The sequence below is a fragment of the Scardinius erythrophthalmus genome (genome assembly GCF_964197995.2).
Source record: "Scardinius erythrophthalmus genome assembly, chromosome: 7".
Lineage (NCBI taxonomy): Eukaryota > Metazoa > Chordata > Actinopteri > Cypriniformes > Leuciscidae > Scardinius > Scardinius erythrophthalmus.
Window position 1 is genome coordinate 13,132,766 of NC_138227.1, and position 24,811 is coordinate 13,157,576.

Sequence of the window (24,811 nt, forward strand, 5' to 3'; positions counted from 1 at the left end):
TATGTTGTAATAACGAGATCAGGGCCGGCGCTCCGCACACGCACATCACGCACTGCGCGTAGGGCACCAAGTGCTTGGGGGGGCACCAAAAAATCTGGGTCGTGAAAAATCATCACAATAGGGTACTAGTATAAATAACAAATAAAATATGTCTAAAGCATGTTAAAGGGATAGTTCACTTTGAAATTCATTTTTGATATGTTTTAGCTTACCTCAAGGGCATCCAAGATGTAGGTGTCTTTTTTTCCGCAGTAGTTTCAATTTTGATATTTTTTAGGTCAAACCGTTCTTGTCTGTCAGTCATATAATGCAGGTCTGTGGTCACTGTCTCAAAACACAAGCACAGAGTCCAAATTAAAACAATTCCCCATCGTCCAAATGAAACAATTCCCCATCATAAGTACACATTGATGGCCTAAGACACGAAACGAGCGGTTTGTGTGAGAAAACGAACAGTATTTATATAGTTTTTAGCTCTTGAAAACAGCACACGTCCAAATGGTCTGACGGCGCGGGCGAGTATAGATGTATACATAGATGTCGCCTTGGCTACTGCAGTTCATTGGAACGAAACCGTAGCAAAGCGACATCTAGTGTATATATCTATGCGGGTATAGATGTATACACTAGATGTCGCCTTCGCTACTGCAGTTCATTGGAACGAAACCGTAGCCAAGGCGACATCTATGTATACATCTATACTCGCCCGCGCCGTCAGACCATTTGGACGTGTGCTGTTTTCAAGAGCTAAAAACTATATAAATACTGTTCGTTTTCTCACACAAACCGCTCGTTTCGTGTCTTAGGCCATCAATGTGTACTTATGATGGGGAATTGTTTCATTTGGACGATGGGGAATTGTTTTAATTTGGACTCTGTGCTTGTGTTTTGAGACAGTGACCATAGACCTGCATTATATGACTGACAGACAAGAACGGTTTGACCTAAAAATATCAAAATTGAAACTACTGCGGAAACAAAGACACCTACATCTTGGATGCCCTTGAGGTAAGCTAAAACATATCAAAAATTAATTTCAAAGTGAACTATCCCTTTAATATTGGGTTTAAGTGGTCGTTCAATGAGGCCTATTATATGTTGATCCGACGAAAACTATGTGCGTTTTTAAGTGGTCCAGTGGTAGAAATTTTGCCAAGCGTGTCAGAGGTTCTGAGTTCTAATCCGCACTCATATAGTTTTTTTTTTTTTTTTTCTCATCAAAACCGATTATGTTTTTTAGTGGTTGTATATCAGGCAGGGACACTTTTTGTGCTTTTTGTTTTCTAATTGTACCGGAGCGAATAGAGAGTCTCTCCACAACGGATTGAAACGCGCGTCTGAGTGAAGGCTGTGCGCGAGCCAGAAACAAACATAGTATCCGCGCCACTGATCGCTCGGCAACGAGCACTTTGATCAGTTGATTTAAAAAAACAACACATTTCAGCGCTAAATCGACTCTTATTTAAAAAACGAATTAAATGAAGGCTCTGCTGCGTTAACTGGAGATGTTTTGTTTGTTTGTATTGGTACATTCGTGCCGCGAGATGTTTCAAAAGTGGTCCTACCCGCAAATTACGCCTATGCATGTCCAGGGGCGTCGCTATAGTAGTGCAAAAGATCCGGGGCTTTAGCCCTGCATGGCTAAAATATATATTTATTTTTTTTAAACTTTGAAACTGCAGTTAGAAGAAAAAAAAAAAAAACACAATCTCAGTGTTTGTATATTTTCATATTCACAGAGTTGTCAAATTATGTACAGAATTATTATATTGTGCCTGACCTTTGCACTTTTAACTTTCTGTGTTTACATTGTTCAGTTCCAAATCTGTGTTTTTAGTAATTGTGGTGGTATTTGGTATTTATAATTTTAACCTTTATATTATTTATTTCTTTTCATGTTTGGTGCCATTGTTAATGTAAAATTATTTATTTGCAGCAGTTATTTTGAAAGTAAAGAGAACCTAACTAAGAAATTCTGAATGGTTGTTATTCCCTTGGTGGGTGGGGGGTGGGGGGGGGGCACCACCAAGCATTTGTGCTTAGGGCACCCAAATGGCTAGCGCCGGCCCTGAACGAGATCTTATGTCGTTTTAACGTCATCTTTTCTCGTAATAACGTGATCTTATGTAGTTAAAACGAGATGTCACGACATCTTTTTTTTTGCCTTTATAATCCACATAAAATTGACAGCCTATCCTTTTTCACACTTCTACGTTCAAAAAGCTTATGCAAATAGTAACAGCCCCCAATCAGGCAAAATGAATCAATGAGGCCCTTTTTAAAAATATATTTTATATAGGCCTATAAGTTTTTTTTATATAATATATTAATTATATATAGCCTAAGATTTATTTTTGTTAGGCTATATGTTCTTTACATAGAGATAATTAAACAAAAAGTAGTCAAAACACATCTAACAGAACATAGCCTAAGTTGTTTATTTTTTACAACATTGTGTTCTTATTTTGTTTAATTAACGAAATGTCAATCTTCATCTTTATAACAGAAGATACAATACAAAAATCTTCAAGATACAGCCATATACAATCTTCACATGTATAACGGATTGTCACCTTATAAACAGTCCTTTGTGTGGTGGAATAAGCAATGCTATATAGAAATGTTACCGGTATAATTTAAACTTTATTTTATTATTTTATTTGTTCATGAACTAATTATGCTAACTCAACTAATTTAATGTAAAGAGCTGGATAAAATACTAATTCATGTCAAATATTAAATGTAGGCTATTGATTAGAGTTGCCATAGACTTAAGGATTTTTCTAGACTAGTAGTAATTTATTTAAGCAATTAGGACTAATCGCACGTTTATATTCAATCCTGGGTGTATATATGGCTATTCCGCGCTCAAGCGCATAAAACTTGCCGCAAAGCACCGGCAAAAGTAGGCTAATAAATGCGCCTTTCATACGGACAGGATCACATAATCAGATGGCAGCCTACCGTATTTGCTTTCGATTGGATTTTTTTTCGTTGGTGGACATTTTTATTTTATTTATAAACTTTATATAGATAGTTATATTTCTCATGTCTGTGAGGCTAACTGTTTTTCGGTTCCTTTTTTTAGATGCGCTCCAATTCACAGAGATCATGAAAGCGCGTTCGTTTTATTTTATTTTACAAAAGCACAACGTTTTCTTGTTGTTGAGAGTTTACACAAATAAAGTTGCGACTGATGTATTATTCTTTTCTGTATGACCAGAAATGGAGTTGTTTCCACTGTTGATAGGAAAATGCGAGTGATGGCACCGGCGCGTCCATGTGTGCCATGCAGTGCTCGCTCCACACTCCGCACAAACACTCGGATATGCGCTTAATAATAGCGAACATTTATCTAGGTTAACGTTAGAGCGAGCGGCCATGCCAGACTGATAAGTCCTTCATGTTTAACAAATCAAATTATGTTGCATTTTATTGCGCCAGATTGAAAAGGGCGGCTGAAACACTCTACAGATAAACGCCCAATGATGTTTTTTTTTCTTTAAACAAATTCGTTTAGTCTTTAAAATAAATATTGTTTGTGGGCTAATTAATCCCACAATAATTTGTTTATTTTATTGGCTACTTTTATTTTTCATTTTTGTTTTGCATTGAATACCATTTAAAGGATTTGCTGTGCACCGCAATGCCATCCTCCCATAGAAAGAAACGTTAAGAGCCACCTTTATTTTCTTTATAATAAAGGGTTTCTATCGGAAAACGCTTAACGCATAATTAAATGCATTGCGTTCATATTCTGGGCTCATCTGCTTTTCTGTAGGATAGTATGGTTTATTAATAAGGTGTGTACAGCATTTGATCTTTATCACTGAAGTAGCCTATTAAGCCACATATTAAGCTTTTTCTTTATGCTTAGCCTAATATACAATTAAACCTATTTTTTATAGTCTATGAATTAACACAATGTTCGTATTCTGGGCTCATCTGCTATTAATAAGGTGTGTACAGAATTTGATCTTTTAACATGAATGTCCGTTGGGGGCTGCTATTTCTTCAGCTTTTTGAACGTATGATAAAGACATGATTGGCTATCAATTTTATGTGGATAAAGGCATATTTTGTACATGACTACACACGTCCTTATAAGGCCAAGAAAATGTGTCGTTTTAATGAAATAAGATCTCGTTATTAGGAGAAAAATATGTCGTTAAAACGACATAAGATCTCGTTATTACGACATAATTGAGTGGAAAAAATTATATGTAGCCTATGTGGCAGCAATGCGTCACCGTAGTTTTTCATAAACTTCGATTTAAGAATAAAGAATTTTCCAAGCAAAATGATTAAGTCGACTATATATTGTACAGAGAAATTTGAGTCAGAAAAGTAAAAGAAGATATCAAAATTAGATAAATGTAGGCTATGTTTGAGCCAAGTTGTTGAAACATTGTTGTTGCCATTAATGAAACGTAGGCTATATCATTCCACAGAGAAGAGCTATGTGAGCAATTATAGAATAAATGGTCTAACGTTTCCGTTTCCATAAAGCAAAAGCTGCATTTTTCGTCTACGGTAGGCTATAAATTTAGAGATAATCTTGTTACAGGGGTAATAAATTATATTTCTTTTAATTTGTTTGTAATTAAAAATGTTTGTGGGTTACTCCGTGCTCTATTCCAATTAATATTTTCATACAAGGGGGACCATTTGTATCTGGAGGCAGGGATAGATTTTGCAAATAAAAGATTTTTATTACTTTGTTGTTAACTTTTCTGTCTAGAAAAGATAGACCATTTATTGAAACACTGCTGTAGAAAGACCAACAAGTTAGAGCCTGTTTATGGAATGTTCACTTCTTTTTTTATTAAATCTAAGCAATTGGGTGATGACAAATTTAAAATTAAGAGGCTTTAATATTAAACAAAAATTCACTTTAAAGAAAAGCTTCCTACAAAACAAAACAAAAATCATGTCTCCCGATATAGCCTATTGCAAATCCAATCTTGCTCATGCTATTCACTTTTCGTTATCAACATCGGAAAAATAACATTAGATTGGGACGACGTGTGTATCAGGCGTCTTATTAGGCGACGTACTGAGGGACGACGTGTGTATCAGGCGTCTTATTAGGCGACGTACTGAGGGACGACGTGTGTATCAGGCGTCTTATTAGGCGACGTACTGAGGGACGGCGTGTGTATCAGGCGTCTTATTAGGCGACGTACTGAGGGACGGCGTGTGTATCAGGCTAGGCGACGTGCCTGGTTCAGACGTTATGATTTTTTATACATTTCTCACGTACGCCGTCGCCACGTCGCCGTAAGGTATACGTTACTACTGTGACGCCGCCGTGACGTCGCCGCCGGTCTGTCGTCTGACGTCTCTATCAATCCCATTCAAAAATAGACACGGACTGACGGCGACGAAAGGGTAGACTGCTCCTTCGCCTTCTTCAGGGTAGACTTAGAAAAGGCATTATCCGCTCGTCATACCCCAGGGCCCCTCAAATGCTGCTGATCTTGCGTCACTGGACAGGAAAGGTGTTCTTCTTTATACTATCAATCTGTGTTTAAACAGCGGGCATGCAGACATGTTCTCTCGTGTCTTGCGCTTAAAGAATGCATTCTTTAAGCGCAAGACACGAGAGAACATGTCTGCATGCCCGCTGTTTTGTCTTAAATGGTTGAGAAAGAAAAACAGTAAGCCTATGAATTGAATCAGTGCACTGACAGCATATACTCGCTGCTACCATTAATGTTGATCAAAGAACAAAAGAAAATCACTCACTGAACTTTTCTAACTTTAATTAGCTTAATACTTTATTTGCCTGTTGTTCGGTGACTGCTCCAACTGCAACATGAGTCTGTGCATGTGACCTTGAGATGCGTACCCTGTCAAACATAATTTATCCTTATTTTCGTAATTTTGTTAAAAAAAATCTGGATTTCTTGATCTTTATATATTTAAAATATATATATTATTCGTATGCTATTCGTTTTTATACAATTTGTTCTGCAGAAGAATAAAATGAACTATCCTGTTAATACAGAATAGCAGAGATAGTCCATCCAATTTAATAATAATAATAATAAATATGGCTGCAAGCAGCAATTACCGAGGCCAAGCAGAATAAGACGACATGCCAACATTGCTGAAAGTGTCAGATCAACTGCAGCAATCAGCAATTAAAGACATTTAAAGAGGATTTTAGGCCAAATGGCTGAAAAATCATATAAACAGTAATTAAAAATATAATTTAATGGATTATCACTTTTGACCAATAGGTGGCGCAGTCACAAAACTGATGTGATGTGGTCAGAGTGAAGTGACAATGAGACATACAAAGTTTGGTGTCAATATGTCAAGGCATTGCAGAGATAAAGCCTGAATAGTCCTTTTGGCATCATGCCTCAACTTTGCTGCTGCGGTATACGAAAACGGTTTCGTCAATCAACACGAAATCCGTTTGAAAAAGTAGGTTTTGAATGAAAATCAAGATGGCGGACAGGAAGTTCGGCCAAATAAGGTAAACTTGGTATCTTGGTCATTTCAATAGGCCAATTTATTCAAAAGTTATTAGCCTTTTTTGAAATTTTGTTATTACTTTTGACCACTAGGTGGTGCTGTCTCAAAATATTTTGGGTACCTTCAAGGGATGGTGCTGATGGCACATTCTGAGTTTTGTAATATTACACCAATGCATTTGTTTAGTATAGCATTTTATTTCACAAAACTGTATTGAAGTCAATGGGAATTTCATGTTGTGTTCTATTATAGTGCCACCAAGAGGCTCAGTCCCACCATTTTTTGTATGTGTCCTCAGAGTGAGCCCATACATATGTGTCGGTTTTGGTGAAAATATCTCAATTTGCTTCGGAGTTATAGACATTTATATGAAAAAAAAAAACATAAAAAATGACTGACACATGACTTTGATTGATATTTACTACCCCTAAACATCAATATTTTCACATTTGGGCATTTAATTTCAGCTATCAACCTATGTTTCCAAACTTATGATGGTGGTTTCTTCTCGATCGGACTAGCGGTTTTGAAGATATAGCCAAATGTTTTTTAAGCGCTAAATCACAACGCTACACAAACCGTAAGGCGAAACCTAGCATGTTTGGTATCGTAGGACTCGGCAACGATTCAGGAGTCTAATGAGATGAGTGTCGTGAAAATAAGTCGACCACACCCAAAGTTATAAGCATTTGGAAAAAAATTCACCACTAGGTGGCGCTGTTTCAAAACTTCTCAGGCTCCTTCAGGACATCGTGCTGGTGACCCATACCAAGTTTCGTAATAATCCGTTCATGCGTTCTTAAAATACAGCCTTTTAGCACAAAATTCAAAATGGCCGACAGTCAAAATGGCCGATATGGTCAAATTGGATATCAGTCGAATCGGCATGTTGCCCTGAATCTAACAAGACCAATTTTATGATTTTTGGACAAACTGTTCAGAAGTTATAAGCAAAAATAGCAATTTTTCATATCTCCGGACCAGTAGGTGGCGCTGCGCCGGAACGCAGCACGTAGCCTCAGGTCATGCTTGTGAGTACAAGTACCAAGTTTGTTCTGAATCAAGCATAGACATCATATATAGCTAGACGCCCTATTGGCCGCTGGGCGCAAGAAATGCGGCCACCATCTTAAACCGGTCATACTCCTATTTGCGTTTCATAGCAGCAGTAGACGCCAGAGCACTGTGCAGCATATTCCTGCTCAAATCGGCGGACCATCGCTCGGGGATTACTTTTCACAAGTTAGATTTAACATTTAACATTACCGTACTATTGATTGTATTTTGTGAATAAAATATGCAATGTGTCCTGTATCATAGCTACATGTATGACCTTTGCAGCAAAAAAACCCGCGTGAAAATCGGTTCGGTATTCAGTGAGATATGATTAATTAAATGTGCTGACACCTGCCAAACAGATTACACTGAGCGGAGCGGTTGACCGGTTTAAGATGGCGGCCCCACGGCTCGTCCGTGCCAATAGGCAGTAGTGGTCGATAGGGCGTCTACCTATATGATGTCTATGGAATCAAGCAGCAACATTCTAATCTGAAAAATGAAGCCTACCCGGAAGTGCAAAAAACTGCAATACATCGAAAATCCGCTAGGGGAAGGTCCCAAAAGGTAGCAAATGTCCATAGCCCCCATGTTAAAATGTCAATTTTCACAGCATAAATTCATGTTTTTACAGGTTGGTCCCATGGACTTTTATTGTATTTTTTGATAGGTTCCGAGTGCCTGACAACCATGAGGGCTGTGAATTTTTTTCTAACTCGTTAGTTTAGATCGTATTTAGATATAAAATGTATGACAAATAAGGGCGTGGTTAACTTTGATTGACAGCTTGATTGACAGCTTAGGCTGCGCCAAGGAGAATGACAACATAAGAAGCGCCATTTTTTTAACACAGTTGAAATATAATACTACTGTTTCTGTATCATGAAATGTAGTTTTAAGAGTTTTTCAGGCGAGAATGTAGTTGTTTAAAGCTCAAATCTGTGGTTTATTTAAAGATTTATGAAAATTTTATCCAGTTGTGAGATCCAGCGATGACCGGGCGGTCGACGCTCATGTACCCCGCCGGGAACAGCCTTTCCTTGGCTAGTCGTTCTGACGTTTGCCGCTTTCTCTGGCGTCTCTGTAGTGGTTAAACATGAGATATAATTCGTCTTGTGTATATCTAACGGGTGATTTTTGGTCTCGTGAATCTATAATTTGTTCCCTGGGCAATCGTTTTTGCTGAGGGCTAAGTGAAGTTTCATAACTTTATAAGCTATTTAACTTTACCGTTGTATGGTTAGACTAGAGCGCTGACTTTGTATGTTTGACTGAATTGTTTGCTTTATTTGTATAGCTTCTTATACCTTTTACTTATACTTTTATAATGACTAATATTGATAAAACTGAAATTTAACAAAAAGAGACTGGGTTGAGTTTTGTCATTTTAAATTTTAATACAACGAAGATGATCTGTAATGTTGTTTACTGCAAAATCTGTTGTTTAGTACAAATGCACATATTGCCTGGACCATATTAAAATGTTTAATATTTTTATATTATATTTAAAACGAAAAGAGGCAGGTTTGTGTTTTATATTTTGTTTTTTTATAAATAGGCAAACGTTATGTGCAGTGAATATAATCAATACGCGTTGCCTGAACCACATTTGTGTGGCTATAATGTTTAAGATTTCTTTAAATGAAAACGAAAAGAGTTAGTATGGTGTTTTATAACATATTTCGTTGTCTAAAATATACACGGAGATAACCGGAGTAGCAGAGCGAGCTGAGTGACGCGCGCTGCGTCAGAAGGTGGGCGGGGTTATGATTTCCCAAGATTTTCCAAGATGGTGCCGCCCATACCCCCCATAAACGGCTTCAAAACCGTTCTTCAGAAAGTCTATGGGTGACGTCACAGATGCTTTGTCCATATTTTTTGCAGTCTATGGTCTGAATACGATAAACCGTTGCGGAGATACGGCCTTACATCTGTTTTCACAAGCGCTACGTAAAATTTGTTCGTGGTTTTATCGAAAACAGTTTGGCGAATCAACTTGAATTCCATAACTTATTGTCGGCATGGTCTGGAGATGATCTGGTTCAATTTTCGTGACGATCGGAGCAACGGCCTAGGAGGACTTTCGTAAAAGTAGGTATTTCGGAAAATTCAAAATGGCGGAAAAATTTCCATGACGGAAAATGACGTCATAGGGTGCAATCGAATCATCTTGAGCTGGGAATAAGTGGACAAAAGAATTTTGTTGATAGGCCTTACGGTTCAAAAGCATTAGCATAAACATGAGTGAAACTTTGGACAGTTGGTGGCGCTAGAGGGATTGGTTTAAAGACACCAAATTTGCTATGGTGACTTTTCAGACTGTCCTTTATCAGTGTGCCAAATTTCATAACTTTCCCGCAATCGGTTATATGGGCTGCCATAGACTCCCATGGCAGAAGAAGAAGAATAATAAGAACGGGAACAGATACAATAGGTGCCTCCGCACCTTCGGTGCTTGGCCCCTAATAATCAAGTAGCCTAGCCTAGGCCCATTTTATTTTGTTTTGCAGGCTAATAAAAGTTAATCAGAAAAACAAACGGTAGAAGTAACTTTATCTGAATATATTCTGAATATTAGTTTAAATGTTGCACATAATAAATAGGCCTAATCAAAAAGCACAAAAATGACCATTGTAATTTAAATTTCGTTATACGTATGGAGAAATTGCGTTGCTTTGAATAGGCTATCTCATGCACGGGTTCGGAGTTTACAATGTTGGCAGCTCGAGATTTTGGTAAGCATGAGATTTCTTTCATAAACACTAAAATAATTTGTTACATTTATATAGCGCTTTTTCTGTGCTTTTTGACAATGTAGTGTCCCCATCACTATACAGAGGTGTTAGGACCCACACAGACCACAGGGTGAGCGCCCCCTGCAGGCTAACACTAACACAGCAACCTAGTTTTCACAGGAGGTCTCCCATCCAGGTACTGACCAGGCTCAGCCCTGCTTATCTTCAGTGGGCAACCAGTCTTGGGCTACAGGGTGATATGGCTGCTGGTAATAATCTTACAGACGCCAGACTTCTGAACAGTAGTGTATGTAGTGAGCGTGTCATTAACCTGAATGGGCAACTAAAGTGTCTGTAGAATATCCTCAGCTTTGGACTTGAACACCTCCGGCCTGAGTTTTCCTCGAGATATTCCCATCTGATTGGTGAAAAATACCACCTAAACAGAGCAAAGCAAAGTAAAACCAATTGGACATTTATTGATGCTCTAACTTCCATTATGAAACATTATCTTATACTGACAACATCAACAAGTGATAGTGGATTAAGAAGCACCTTGTATCCCTTCTTCAACAGACTGGTCAGTCTGGGCTGAATCTCTGGGAAAAGAATCCTAAACAAGAGTAAAACATCATCAAGTGAGAGACAACAAACAGCTGCAGGGTATAGCAAGTTCTTCAACCAGACTCACTTCCAGTCATCTGGACTTGTGGGAAATACTTTCCCAGACTTTGTAGTGATAATGCAGCCGTCAATGTCAAAACCTGCGACCTGAACCACACAAAACAGCATGAAACATTATATAGAAGCATAATGGTTTTGATGGTTAAACAATGTGTGCTGAATAAATACTATATGCTGAATAAACACTATGTGAAAGTTCATGCCTTACTTTGGAGCTTTCTGGAACCCCTGCTGCAGTGAACAGCATAAGGCTGCCGATTTGTTGCCAGTGACTCTGAGAGCAAGTGGAAGACGGAGCGCTGGGTTTAATAGTTGGTGAGTCCAGGTTTTTATCACTCTCTCTCTCAGCAAATGCTTGTAACTGCTTAAGCTTTTCCTCAGATGAGGTCTGTTCATCTTCATCAGAAATGACCTTCTCTGGGCTGTGAGGTCGTTTTGTTGCCTGAGAAAAAAGAGCCAAGTTTTTATGGGATATTTCATTTGATTTTATGACATAAAATAACTAACAATAAAAAAATATAAAAGATAAAATAAAAAATATGGGTTGAAAGTTTTTGAAAATGTCTGTACCACAGAAATGAAAAATGTAAATTTCCCACTAATATAAAAATAAATGTTTCTTTTATGAATTTATACACTCCTTTAATTAACTAACTTTTTAGCTTTAGTAATGTATTCTTTAATATTGGTTTTTTCCTAGCTCTCTTGCCTGTTTCTTCAAAAACACACAGAAAAATATAACAGTGTTTCTAAAGCATAAATACAATATTATTACGAAAATAAGGATAAATTATGTTTGACAGGGAACGCATCTCAAGGTCACATGCACAGACTCAGACTTCGGTGACAGTTGGAGCAGTCACCGAACAACAGGCAAATAAAATATTAAGCTAATTAAAGTTAGAAAAGTTCAGTGAGTGATTTTCTTTTTCTTTTGTTCTTTGATCAACATTAATGGTAGCAGCAAGTATATGCTGTCAGTGCACTGATTCAATAGACATAGGCTTACTGTTTTTCTTTCTCAACCATTTAAGACAAAACAGCGGGCATGCAGACATGTTCTCTCGTGTCTAGCGCTTATAGCATTCTTTAAGCGCAAGACACGAGAGAACATGTCTGCATGCCTGCTGTTTAAACACAGACAGATTGATAGTATCAAGAAGAACACTGTTCCTGTCCAGTGAAGCAAGATCGGCGGCGTTTGAGGGGCCCTGGGGGCGATATTTTTTTCCCCAGGATGGTAGGGGAAGACTCATGAATATTAATTAGGGAAGTCATCCCTGATTGGCCTGATGACCTACCCCTAACCCCACCCCTAAACCTACCTGCCACTGGAGGTCTGATGATCTACCCCTAACCCCGCCCTAAACCTACCCGTCACTGGGGTTAAGACCAATCAGGGATGACTTTCCTAATTAATATTCATGAGTCTTCCCCTACCATCCTGGGGAAAAAAATATCGCGCCCTGGGGCGGCCTCACTCATCCACCCACCCACCCACGCTATCTCCGCTACTGGAGCAGACACAAACGTGACGTGTTCAACCGTTTGTATAAATAGGCTGGGTGTGATAAGAAAACCCAACCTGATGCCTTGAGCACTTCTTGTCTGAAATTCTGGATTCAGGGCCTCGACCAAACATAAGAGCTCGACCATCAGCCAGCTCCAACCGAGCTCCATTCACACTCACTAGTGCGCACTGCATCGCCATTCACAGACGAGAACAGCTGGACTGCAGGAGGAGAGAAGTTACAGTAAGAAACACAATGATTTAAAATTCAAATAGTTCAAATGTAGGTCTATGCTATTGCTAAATTACCAATCTTCTGTACATTTGGTATTTATTTAGCGAGCTAATTATGGATATTTAACCAGATAACTGAAAAGTAACTCTTTAGATAAGTGGTTCTCAATCCTGGTCCTGCATGGGGACCCACAGCTCTGCACATTTTATAAGTGTCCTTTATATGACACACTAGCTGTGTCCCAATGTGAAGGCTGCATCCTTCGGAGGACGCAGACTTCAAGGATGCAGCCTATGCATCCTTCAAAGGACGCACCATGTAGCCTTCGTAGGATTTCCTAATTGCGCAGCCAGGTGTTTGTGATCACCGCTCCTAGCGCCAAGCAACGGTGCGAGAGGACAGCTCCCATCCTGATAATTCATCATTCATAAGATATAATTGAGTAAACAGCTATGGAGCCAGAATTGGCTATTGTCATTTTTATGTTTTATATTTTACTTGAGGACATGGTGAGGATGTTTCAGCCCCGGCGCTGCCAGGTCATGTATTTTCGGTTTAGCCCTGTTTGAATATAAAACCCAATTGAATATAAAAAAGTCCAGCATTTTTCCCGCTCGTCATCGGCAGCTGTCACAGTTGCCAGGCGACAAGAACAATCCTCCGTAGGCTAGACCAGTCCGAGCGCTTCAGATGCGCCGCAGGGACGCAGCAGTTAGCAACAATTTGTTAATATTGTGACAATAGACCTACATTTTGTTAATTTAATTTTCGGAACTGCATATTTCGTTAAGTATTCACGTACAAATGTGAAGATTACCTACTGAAGTAATTTTTTCCCTCACCTTAAGAATTGTTGAAATCGTGGAGCTTTCCCAGGGGTTATTTTGTCGCTGCTAAAATAACAAAACATTTATCAATATTTCTTTACCGTGAAATATCAAAACGCATTTGAACTAGTTTCAGACAATTTTAGCTCAGTGTAAGTGACGTCATCGATTAACAGCACATATATTTATGTTAAATATCAGTTTGTTAAATAAATCACCCATTTAACTGCCAGCAAAACCTTTACAAAACTATCACAACCTCTCATCTACACAAAGATGTGATTATAAGCCCAAACTTTTGTAAACAAGAGCTTAGGTTAGCCTAAAGGTGCAGATCCACTTTTGCAACATGACTGTGGGGTGGTGTTTTTTTTTTTTTTTTTTTTTCTAAGAATTATAACATAGCCTACAACATGTTATCAAGAAACAAAATTGATCAAGTGAGACAAAATATAAGGCACAATTTCTCTTTGGAAAAGAGTATGAATTGACTGTCGTGTGGTGTCAAGACGCCTCCCCACATTTGTACGTTGATGGGCGTTACCGCTATGGGCGTGGTTTTGACCGAGCGGGAAATGTTGCGTATTGTTGCGAACCAAGCGGCAACCTCCCCGTCTCTCTCTTGAAACCAACACGGAAGTGAGTTAAACTGCAATTCGTTGACTGGCCGCTTGAGGCTGGTGTCAAAAGTGAGTCAAATCTGTATCTCCCCCATGTTAAAATGCCAAATCACCTCTGCAGTGTTTTGTGCTTTTTTTTCGGGATTATTTCATACAATTTAATACACCCATTGCTTCGCCCTGTGAACATGCACTAATGGAGGATGTCTGACAATTTCGTTGCTTTTTGGAGTTTTCAGATTTAAAAACGTCAATTAAAGGCCTCATTATACTTCTGCGTCGGACCTACGCCGGAGCCTATATGCCGTAGGCAACGTGTTGGTTTTAATTTATACTTCTGTGTCGTTGTCCGCGTTGACGCGCACCTAGGGAGCATGTGAAACCCCGAGGGAGGGGTTCTGGCAGACCAATCACCGCACTTGTGTCCGCGTAGAATTGACGCGTTGTTACATTTTTGGAGAGGTGCACGTCAGGGTACGCCGTAGGGTACGCGCGCTACACAAAGCCTACGACGTAGCTACGGCGGCAGTTCGACGCAGAAGTATAAAACAGGCTTAAGGCTCGTTCGTTCTGCTCTCACGGAACAGATTATAATATGCTTATGTAGCCTACCATCAGATGAAATCCTGCAGGTGTCGGCGCTTTCTCCGTCCATGCAATAAATGCACATCCTTGAATGAGCGCGGATTTTCTAGCGCATTTACTTGAACTTCATAGGCAATATATCTATGATTTAACCCATTTGAGAGACGGACAAAATCAGAATTTAAAATGGACTGAATAAGCTCTCTATGAACTTCCGCGCTGACGGACCAAAGAATATAAAAAAGGGTGACTGACATGTATGCACAAATCACTGTCACACTACGTTACTGCATAATACATTTTCAACTTTCAGCAGAATAGTACAGAATCACGATACACAGTCTCACTTGTAGCCATGTCTGTTAACTATTATAATATTTCGAAGGGCAAAAATAGGAACTTTTAATTGGCTTTACGTCATCAACTGTCACTTTAGCATGAGGCCCTGTGCAGTCGCAGACTTGGTACTGTAAGTTTGAAGATTTTTTTATTGTTGTTTTTACGAACACCCAACCTCCTTAATAATAATAATAACAATAATAATAATTATATACGGCGTTTATATATATATTTAACGTTGTATATAGCCCATATAACGGTTATATTTATGACAAGGTTGTGAGGACGTCGTGGATTTGTAGATTTGTGTATACTACTGTATATTTAATGTAATTCATTAAAAAAAAACATGTACAAAATTACATTTCTATTTGTTTCTAAATATATGAAACTTGATTTTTTTTTTTTTTCTGTCTTTGTGTAGGACTGAAAACCAATCGGTTATATTTCTGCATGCACAAGCCCTGGTTGAACAAACCCAGTGTTCAGACCCTTTAAACCTGTGTGTGATTTGAATTGGCTTACTAAAACAGAACTAATTCACCATGGCACACGAAGAGGACTACTACAGTCTCATGTATGGGCTGCAGGAGCTTGATTTCCAAGGAAAAGCAGTGCCCAGTGATCTTGTACTAATAGGTGAACATGCCTTTCCACTTGCCATTAATCCAAGAGGTCAGGTGTTGATGGCTGCATCTCTTTACGGTCAGGGACGTATAGTGGTGTTTGGACATGAGGGATACCTAACACGCTTTCCTGGCCTCATCAAGAATGCTTTAATGTGGCTTATGCCGTGTACTGGTGATGCCGGCATTGTAGGAATTCAGAGGAGTTTACGTTCAGTAGCTGAAAACTTGAACTACTGCCCTATCAAGACCGAGTTAGGAGACTTCCGTAATGAATTAGCTATATATATCACAGATGCTTACAGTGTTGAGACCTGTGCAAAGGATCTGGTTGCTTTCCTCAAAGCTGGAGGTGGTTTGATCATTGCTGGCCAAGCATGGAGTTGGTCTTATGACCATCCACAAGAAAACACTTTAAAGAATTTTCCAGGAAACAAGGTGTGCAGTGTTGCAGGAATTTATTTCTCTGAACTCCCAGGAGAAGTTGGCAACTTTCCTGTCCCAAGAAACATCCCTTCTAGTTGGCTTTCTGTATCGTAAGTTCAGCACACATTTTTGCTTTTTACCCATTCTTTAAAAAACCATTCACTATTTGTCTTGTCTTTTTTCAGAATAGGCAAAGACTTCAAAGATGATCTAGAGTTCCTGCTACAAGGTGTGTCTGAGTTTGACACCCAAGGAGGGGCTATAGCATCTGAAGTGATGGTGCATGGACCATTAGCATTCCCCATTGCAGTCACTCCTGCTGGAAAAGCATTCATTGCTGGTGCTTATTATGGACAAGGTCGAGTAATTCTGGCATCCCATGAAGGCTACCTGGGCCAGGACTCTCTGTCCACATTCATGATCAATGCTATCAAGTGGCTTGATGAGGGTCGGAAGGGTGTTATTGGGATCCTACCCAGCCTCAAAGCAGCCCATGGGGTACTGAGCAAATCAGGTTTAGATTGCCAGTTGACCGGCTTCAGAGAAGATCTAAGTGTCTACGTCTGCACTTCCTACAGTGATGCCCAATGTGCAGAGATCCAAGAATTTGTTGCTGAAGGTGGAGGACTTCTGATTGGGGGTCATGCCTGGTATTGGGCTCAGACCCACTGTGGCTGCAATGTGATGACCGAATACCCAGGAAATCATATTCTTACCAAGATGGGATTGTGTCTCTTAGGCAATACCTTGGATGAAGGGTTATATAAGGCCCTAGATATAGAGCATAGTTGTAGAGAGGGGTACCACTTTCGTAGAATGCTGCAGCGGTTTGCTGAACATGTAAGCCTGGGGAAAGAATTGACTGCTCATGAACAGGGCTGCTTGAAGCAGCTGGGCAGTGACTGTGCCAGTTACCTTCGTATGTGTTCTCATGACAGTGCCGCCTACACCTCAGTAGTAACAATTCTTAGTGACATAGTGAAGGAGGTAGGTGTTCCACAGGTGTGTAGTAATTGTCCTGTCGAATGTGCTAAAGACCACCTGATGCTCCACATTGGATCTGAGATATACAAAGTGTCACCTAATCCTGATGCCCTACTTCCATACATCATCAAGGACAGACCCAACTTGCCCACTGTGTCTAATGCAAGAGTTCGGATCAGTGCTAACACTGCAGGTATGAAAGGTTTCTTGCCAAATGCAGGAGGAAAAATGTTATTCCTTAGTTATTTAGTTTGACTATTTTAAGCACTATACAATTACTTGTTTCAGGTTGTGAAGAATGGATAAGCACAGGCTTATATCTTTCTCCTGGTATGAAGACGAACATATCAGTACCTCCAGAGATCATTGGGAAAAATTGGCAGGTAATCAATAAAGTCTACTCTATACATGTTTCCAATCAAGGAATAGTGCTGTATGTAATAGCTATACTTGTCATTCTAGATACAACCATATTACACATAGGGCTTGGAGAGCATGTTATTAACATGATGAGATACTCTATGTAGGTGCAGCTTGGTTGCCAGACAGATAACATTGGTGAAGCAAACATCCTGAAACGGGCTCCTGTGGTCCATGAGCGATTCCCTTTGAACACAGAAATGGTCCAGGTCAGGAATTTGTGGGGAGGGCTCATCTACCTAATAGCACCTCCCCAGAGCAAAGTGGATGGGGTGGACATTGTCGTTCAGGTCTCAGTGCAGGCTCCATACTTCAAATCTGGTAAGAATTCTGAATTAATATCCAGTGAGCATCACAGTAAGATTTCTATTCAGAACATTCAAGGAACATGATAAAACTTGTTCTGTCCCTCAGGAAAGACTAGTGTAGCTGACTGGGTGAGCGGGATCCGTTCGGCACCTGCCCCCTGGGCAGAACTTGAGTTTGAGAACATCATCATCACATTAGAATCAGAATTTATAAGGAATCTGGACTGCCCTGATGAGGTGGCCACATTCTGGGATACCATAATGAGAAGCATAACTGACCTGGCAGCAAGGCCTGCCAAGTTGCCCCGCAAGGAGCGGTTTGTTGCAGATGTTCAGATCTCTCACGGTCAGTGGTACTATTGCTGGGATGAAAAAAACATCACTATTACAACAGAATCATGCCATTATTGCTAATTATATTCTCACAATCTTAACAATAACACTTTCCACCTTTCACCCCTCAGGTTTCATGCATGCTGGATATCCCATCATGATGCAAACCATCTCTGCCCCAGCACTAATAAACGTAAAGGAAGCCTATAAAAGTGGTCTTTGGGGAGCCATTCATGAGTTGGGTCATAACCAGCAGTGTGAAGTTTGGGAGTTCCCTCCACACACCACTGAGTGCACCTGCAACCTGTGGTCCTTGTACATACATGAGGAAGTTCTGCAAATGAGTAGCGCTAATGCTCATCCAGCCATCACTCTAGAAAACCGTCAGGCTCGTGCCAAGATGTATCACAGTGGCGGAAAGGATTTAAAAAGCTGGAGCATGTGGACGGCGCTCGAGACTTACATCCAGGTAAGAACAGACTGTGTATAATGTTTTAACAGTTTGTTTAATCAGTTAAATGCATGTGTTTTAAAACATTGTTTGATAATGTACATTTTTGGTTACTTCATCATTGCCAGTATTGTAATTTTTTAAAGAGATTAAAGCAATAATGGATTATTTGTGCTCACTATTACCTAGAAGTAATAATTCATTATTTTAAGGTTGATTTTTAAAAACAAAACAATAAAACCTTGTGCAGAATAAATAAATATAAAAATGTAATTGTAATTGTTTATGTAATTATTATAAAAATATAATTATGTAAATATAAAAATATACATATTTATACCCTTTTTTGTGTTCAATCTTCCATCATCTTTGTTTGTTTGTTTTTTTTTTGTTTTTTTTCAAGCTTCAGGAAAAATTTGGCTGGGATGCTTTTAAGAAAGTTTTTACTGCCTACCATACTATGAGTGGAGTGCCAAATGACAATGCAGGCAAGATGAATCTGTATGCTGAGACCTTCTCCAAGGTGGTCAACATGAACTTGTCCCCCTTCTTCAAAGCGTGGGGTTGGCCCATCCAGCCCAGCACAGAAGAGAAGATCTCTCATCTCCCTGAGTGGAATGACCATCCTATGAGCCAGTACGCATAAGAACGTCTCAGTTTTAATACAATTGAGGGGTTAGATTAAGTATACAAGATGATATATGCTTATCTGGAGTTTCATGGACATTATTGTATTCATGTCTCTCATTTGAATGAATTGTGTGTAGTGAAGTGTGTAGATGAGCAATTGATTGATATCAGTATAAGGCACAAACTTATACATATAATTGAAATATTCTGAATGGCTATTGGGTAAGTGGGCTAAGGTTTTATATCCTGAACATGCATGTTAAAAACACAACATATACATATATACCAAAAACTACATGTATGTACTACAATTAAAAAACTGTCAATATGGCAAAGCATTTTGTATTGGTGTACTTTCCTTTCTTATGCAAGAGAATTAATCATACATATTATTTTAAAAGATACTGAATGGTGCGTAATGTTGATGTGATTTGAAAATACAGAATTAAGCCTTTCTTGCTAAAGTTTATTTGTAAGTGTTAATCTAAGCTCTGCATTGGCCGCTGAACAGCTCATTCACTGGTGCATCAGAGAATGACTGAAGGAAGTTGACCATCTCATCTAGGCTGCGTTCCACAACAACATTCTGCTCTGTGTTGAGGGCAGTCGCAGCACCGCTTAGGATGGGGCGGCCGTTTTGATCGACGCAGCAGTAAGCGTTCCAGATGTACTCTGGGATGTTCACCCGTTTGACATTGTTTTTGATGATCCAGTTGTTAGAAGAAGGGATGGCACCAACCAGCACATAAGCCTGATGACAGTTTGCATTAAACAAGGTGGTCAGTTTAGACTCATGTTTGTTCCAAGCGTTCTGGTTCAGCGTTGGGTTTTGAGGCACCACATTGGTCAGGGTAAAGGTGGCATTGCGACTTGGAACTAACAGGAAGCAGGTACGATAAAAGAGAGAGAAAAGAAAGAAAAAATTGAAAACAAATTCATCAACTTTTGATTTTAGGATGTTTTCGTCAAGGAAAAGCGTTTTTTAATAAATATTATATTATGTATATCAAAGAGTAACGTTTAAGATTGGCAATAAATGTAATAATATTAAATGTTCATTAGTGGTTATACCTGCATGATGTCCGTTGGGATTTAGGTGACCACGGTCAAATCCAGAGTTTGTGTAGTCTTCATTTAAAGCTTGTTTCTCTCCCAGATAGATGTCGGGGTTCTGCTGTGACAGCTTATATCCATCTTCCATTTCACTTGACCATGTGGGATTCACCAACTAGTAAAACATCATCGTTTTGATGGCTTAATGAAACGCCAAAATTACACAAATATTCAAGTATAAAAGTTATTGATTATTAATTTTAAATCAAAAAACTCCAGTAAATATTTCCCAGGGTAATATTTTATTATATTTTAATATTTTCTTTTGCTTTATTATTTTAGTATTTTTATTAAATTACATTTATTATATTTTAAAATCAGTTTCTGTATAAGCACATGCTATTGAACATTTTTACCATTAGTGTGTACAGGAAAAGCACTCAGCTCACTAAACTCAATCTTTTGTGACAACATGCCCCAATAATGAGATATATAATGAGAAGTCGTCAGTGAAACCTGCCATTAAACCGCATTTTATTACTTTTCAGCTAAATTTAAAGAGTAAAACAGAATTTAAACAATAACTTGTTTAAAAAAACAAACATATTTTGGACAACAAATATTGTAATTACTTCATTATATTGTAGTATTTTTTTACAATAAAAAAAAGATGTGATCTGACATTTATATTTATATATATATATATATATATATATATATATATAAAGTAACCCAGGTTCAAGTCACTGTAAAAAAAAAGTTGCTGCCTTAAATTTTTAAGTACAATCAACTAGGATGTTGAAGTCATTTCAACTTAAATTACAACTTAAAATTACTTTAAAAAATGTTGAAAATTGCTTACATTTGCAATGTAAAAATATGTTTTTATGCACTATGCACTAGAATAATAGATGTTACTCACCTGTGGCTCTACAAACCAGCGTGTCTCTCTGCCTCCACCATTACTTGGCTGAAAGATGTATGCAGAATAGACAGCTATACGGTAGTATGTGTCGTAAAGTGTGGTGAAGTGATATGTGTTTAGAAAGCGCTGACATAAACGGACAACATTTGGCCGGGAAGCTCCCAGCTCTGGAACTTTTTCCTTGTAGAAGAACTTGATGCAATCTGGTGAATCCCAGAAATTAGCCACCACATGTCCATCTGCTGGACCCAAGAACACGGCAGTGAGGATACACAGAATGAAAGAAACCTCCATAATGCAACAGGGCAGGCTAAATACAAGCTGACACGTCTTATAACAGAGCTCTCCTTTATAACTCCTCTCTGTTTTTCACTCCCCGTGACTGTTAGCATTACAGATAAGAAAGATTAGTAGATCCAAATTTAGCAACATTTGGAGTAGGGGAGAGCGGCGCACAACCTAACACTTTTTGACTTTCTGAGTTTGTGTAAATTCACTTGGGGTTCAGAGAATTTAGTTTTTCCCACATTCATTTCCCACATGTTCAGTACAATTTGTGGTTTTGTTTCAAAAATACAGTATACACTTTATTTTCTTGATATACCTTGAAAGAATGAAAGTGAAATGTGACAACATGCCCCATAGGTGGGGCACATTGTAACATGTGAGAGACACATTGTAACATGACCATATGACAGCTTAAAATGTTATCTGATCTAATAAAAAAAATCTATGCATGATAAACTAAAATATTTTGTCAATGAATTACAATTATTAACTTTTTCATATAAAATAATGGCATTTTTTTAATAATTAAAAATAAACTCATTTTGCTAACACAACTATACAGCAGTTCAAAACATAATAATTAATAATTTCTGAACTTAGTCTTTATTCACCTTTTTCTCATGGTTCCTCGATAGAATTCATAATAGAATAGCTTAGTTCTAATAGTGGTTTATTGTAACGCAGTGTCTAATTTTAAAGCAGAGATGAAAAATTAACTTCAATAAGAAATTTACTTTTGCTATGGTTAAATAAATCTTCAGTGATATCTTCCAAAGATTTAATTAATTTTGGCGCAGTTTCTCTCTCTATAGTGTTGATATGGCAACTAGTAGCCTAAATACACTAAGTTTCATCTTGTGGCATGTGTGGAAAGTTACAAACCATGTGTGTTACCACTAGCCCCGTGTTAGGTTGTGCCCCGCTTATCACCCTAGTTGATAACATAATTAAATAAAGGGTTAAATTAAGCACATTAAATGGTTAGTTCACTCAAAAATGTCATTCTGTCGTTTACAAACCGGTGATAGTTTCGTTCATCCTTTAGGGTCCGTGTCTTAAGGTAAACGACATCGGTAAACACGTTTCTAACTTAAATAGCATATGAAGAGGATGACTTACAGTCATAAAACCAACTGTAAAGTATTCCTGTAGGTGTCAGGTGTGATACACACTTTAGATTTTTGATATTTATTAAAATATACAGTCAAATCATGTGTAAAAAAATATTTATTTATTTCACTATACCAAAAGACTTATACACAAAATATAGCCTACCATAATTGAAGCTTAATAACATTTAAAGAGAATGGCTTACAGTCATGATTTGACAGTTTACTTTAATATATATCAGAAAGCTAAAAGGTGTGCAATGTGCATTATAGCTGACACCAGACACCTACATGAACACTTTACAGTTTGCTGTATGAATAGGGTAAGTCATTCTCCTCAAATGCTATTGTGCTTTAAATTATTTTGTGTTTGAGCCCATTTTATAGTGAAATAAACAGCCATTTTACACATGATTTGACAATTATTTAAAAAAAATATCAAAAATCTAAAAGGTGTGCAATGTGCATTATAGCTGACACCTACATGAACACTTTACAGTTGGTTTTGTGACTGTAAGTCATTCTCGTTAAATGCTATTGAAGTTAGAAACGTGTATACCAATGTCGTATCTAACTTCAGAGACGGTTCCTAAATTTGTGAACGTCCAACATCAAGCCAACTTTACGTAATACGAGAGGTTTCTGTCCCTCCATTGCCAGTCCACGCAACTACACTTTGACGCTTCAAAAAGTTCATAAAGAGATTGTAAAACTAATCCATATGAATTGAGCGGTTTAGTCCAATGGACTGTGGTGATTAGAAGCTCAAGCAAGTTCACCTGACGTGCGAGAAACAATGAGGTTCATTCTCGTGTTTCGCAGCACGTTTGAGCTTCCGCAAGAACCAATGAGGTTCATTCTCATGTTACGCAGCACGTTTGAGCTTCTGCAAGAACCAATGAGGTTCATTCTCGTGTTACGCAGCACGTTTGAGCTTCCGCAAGAACCAATGAGGTTCATTCTCGTGTTACGCAGCACGTTTGAGCTTCCGCAAGAACCAATGAGGTTCATTCTCGTGTTACGCAGCAAGTTTGAGCTTCCGCAAGAACCAATGAGGTTCATTCTCGTGTTACGCAGCACGTTTGAGCTTCCGCAAGAACCAATGAGGTTCATTCTCGTGTTTCGCAGCACGTTTGAGCTTCCGCAAGAACCAATGAGGTTCATTCTCATGTTACGCAGCACGTTTGAGCTTCCGCAAGAACCAATGAGGTTCATTCTCGTGTTTCGCAGCACGTTTCAGCTTCCGCAAGAACCAATGAGGTTCATTCTCGTGTTTCGCAGCACGTTTGAGCTTCCGCAAGAACCAATGAGGTTCATTCTCGTTACGCAGCACGTTTGAGCTTCCGCAAGAACCAATGAGGTTCATTCTCGTGTTACGCAGCACGTTTGAGCTTCCGCGAGAACCAATGAGGTTCATTCTCGTGTTACGCAGCACGTTTGAGCTTCCGCGAGAACCAATGAGGTTCATTCTCGTGTTACGCAGCACGTTTGAGCTTCCGCGAGAACCAATGAGGTTCATTCTCGTGTTACGCAGCACGTTTGAGCTTCCGCGAGAACCAATGAGGTTCATTCTCGTGTTACGCAGCACGTTTGAGCTTCCGCAAGAACCAATGAGGTTCATTCTCATGTTACGCAGCACGTTTGAGCTTCAGCAAGAACCAATGAGGTTCATTCTCGTGTTACGCAGCTCGTTTGAGCTTCCGCGAGAACCAATGAGGTTCATTCTCGTGTTACGCAGCAAGTTTGAGCTTCCGCGAGAACCAATGAGGTTCATTCTCATGTTACGCAGCACGTTTGAGCTTCAGCAAGAACCAATGAGGTTCATTCTCGTGTTACGCAGCTCGTTTGAGCTTCCGCGAGAACCAATGAGGTTCATTCTCATGTTACGCAGCAAGTTTGAGCTTCCGCGAGAACCAATGAGGTTCATTCTCATGTTACGCAGCACGTTTGAGCTTCAGCAAGAACCAATGAGGTTCATTCTCGTGTTACGCAGCACGTTTGAGCTTCCGCGAGAACCAATGAGGTTCATTCTCGTGTTACGCAGCACGTTTGAGCTTCCGCAAGAACCAATGAGGTTCATTCTCGTGTTACGCAGCACGTTTGAGCTTCCGCGAGAACCAATGAGGTTCATTCTCGTGTTACGCAGCAAGTTTGAGCTTCCGCAAGAACCAATGAAGTTCA

General features: G+C 38.9%; 2 protein-coding genes and 1 pseudogene across 3 annotated transcripts in view; 1 reads left to right on the top strand and 2 right to left on the bottom strand.

Moving 5' to 3' along the window:
- The window catches only part of LOC308693205 (bifunctional polynucleotide phosphatase/kinase-like), a 28,019-nt pseudogene extending 15,347 nt beyond the window's left edge, over nt 1–12,672 (bottom strand). Inside the window, exons 1-5 of the transcript in view lie at nt 12,547–12,672; nt 11,170–11,403; nt 10,969–11,048; nt 10,833–10,890; nt 10,609–10,716 (exon numbers count right to left, since the gene is read on the bottom strand). The product of the transcript in view is annotated as a bifunctional polynucleotide phosphatase/kinase-like (transcript). The remainder of the gene's footprint in view (nt 1–10,608; nt 10,717–10,832; nt 10,891–10,968; nt 11,049–11,169; nt 11,404–12,546) is intronic.
- On the top strand, nt 12,539–19,592 carry LOC308693416 (TRPM8 channel-associated factor homolog). The gene is made up of 8 exons (XM_081370300.1): nt 12,539–12,715; nt 15,502–16,239; nt 16,315–17,306; nt 17,402–17,496; nt 17,641–17,854; nt 17,948–18,187; nt 18,306–18,643; nt 19,029–19,592. The coding sequence occupies exons 2-8, from the start codon at nt 15,623–15,625 to the stop codon at nt 19,269–19,271; spliced, it is 2,739 nt and encodes a 912-aa protein (XP_081226426.1). The 5' UTR covers nt 12,539–12,715; nt 15,502–15,622; the 3' UTR covers nt 19,272–19,592.
- Nucleotides 19,025–21,617, bottom strand: LOC308693418 (endonuclease domain-containing 1 protein). Its single transcript, XM_081370302.1, has 3 exons — nt 21,231–21,617; nt 20,327–20,483; nt 19,025–20,131 (listed from the first exon to the last, which is right to left on the bottom strand). Exons 1-3 carry the CDS (start codon nt 21,525–21,527, stop codon nt 19,740–19,742), a joined length of 846 nt encoding a protein of 281 aa, XP_081226428.1. The 5' UTR covers nt 21,528–21,617; the 3' UTR covers nt 19,025–19,739.
- Nucleotides 21,618–24,811: the final 3,194 nt, after the last annotated feature.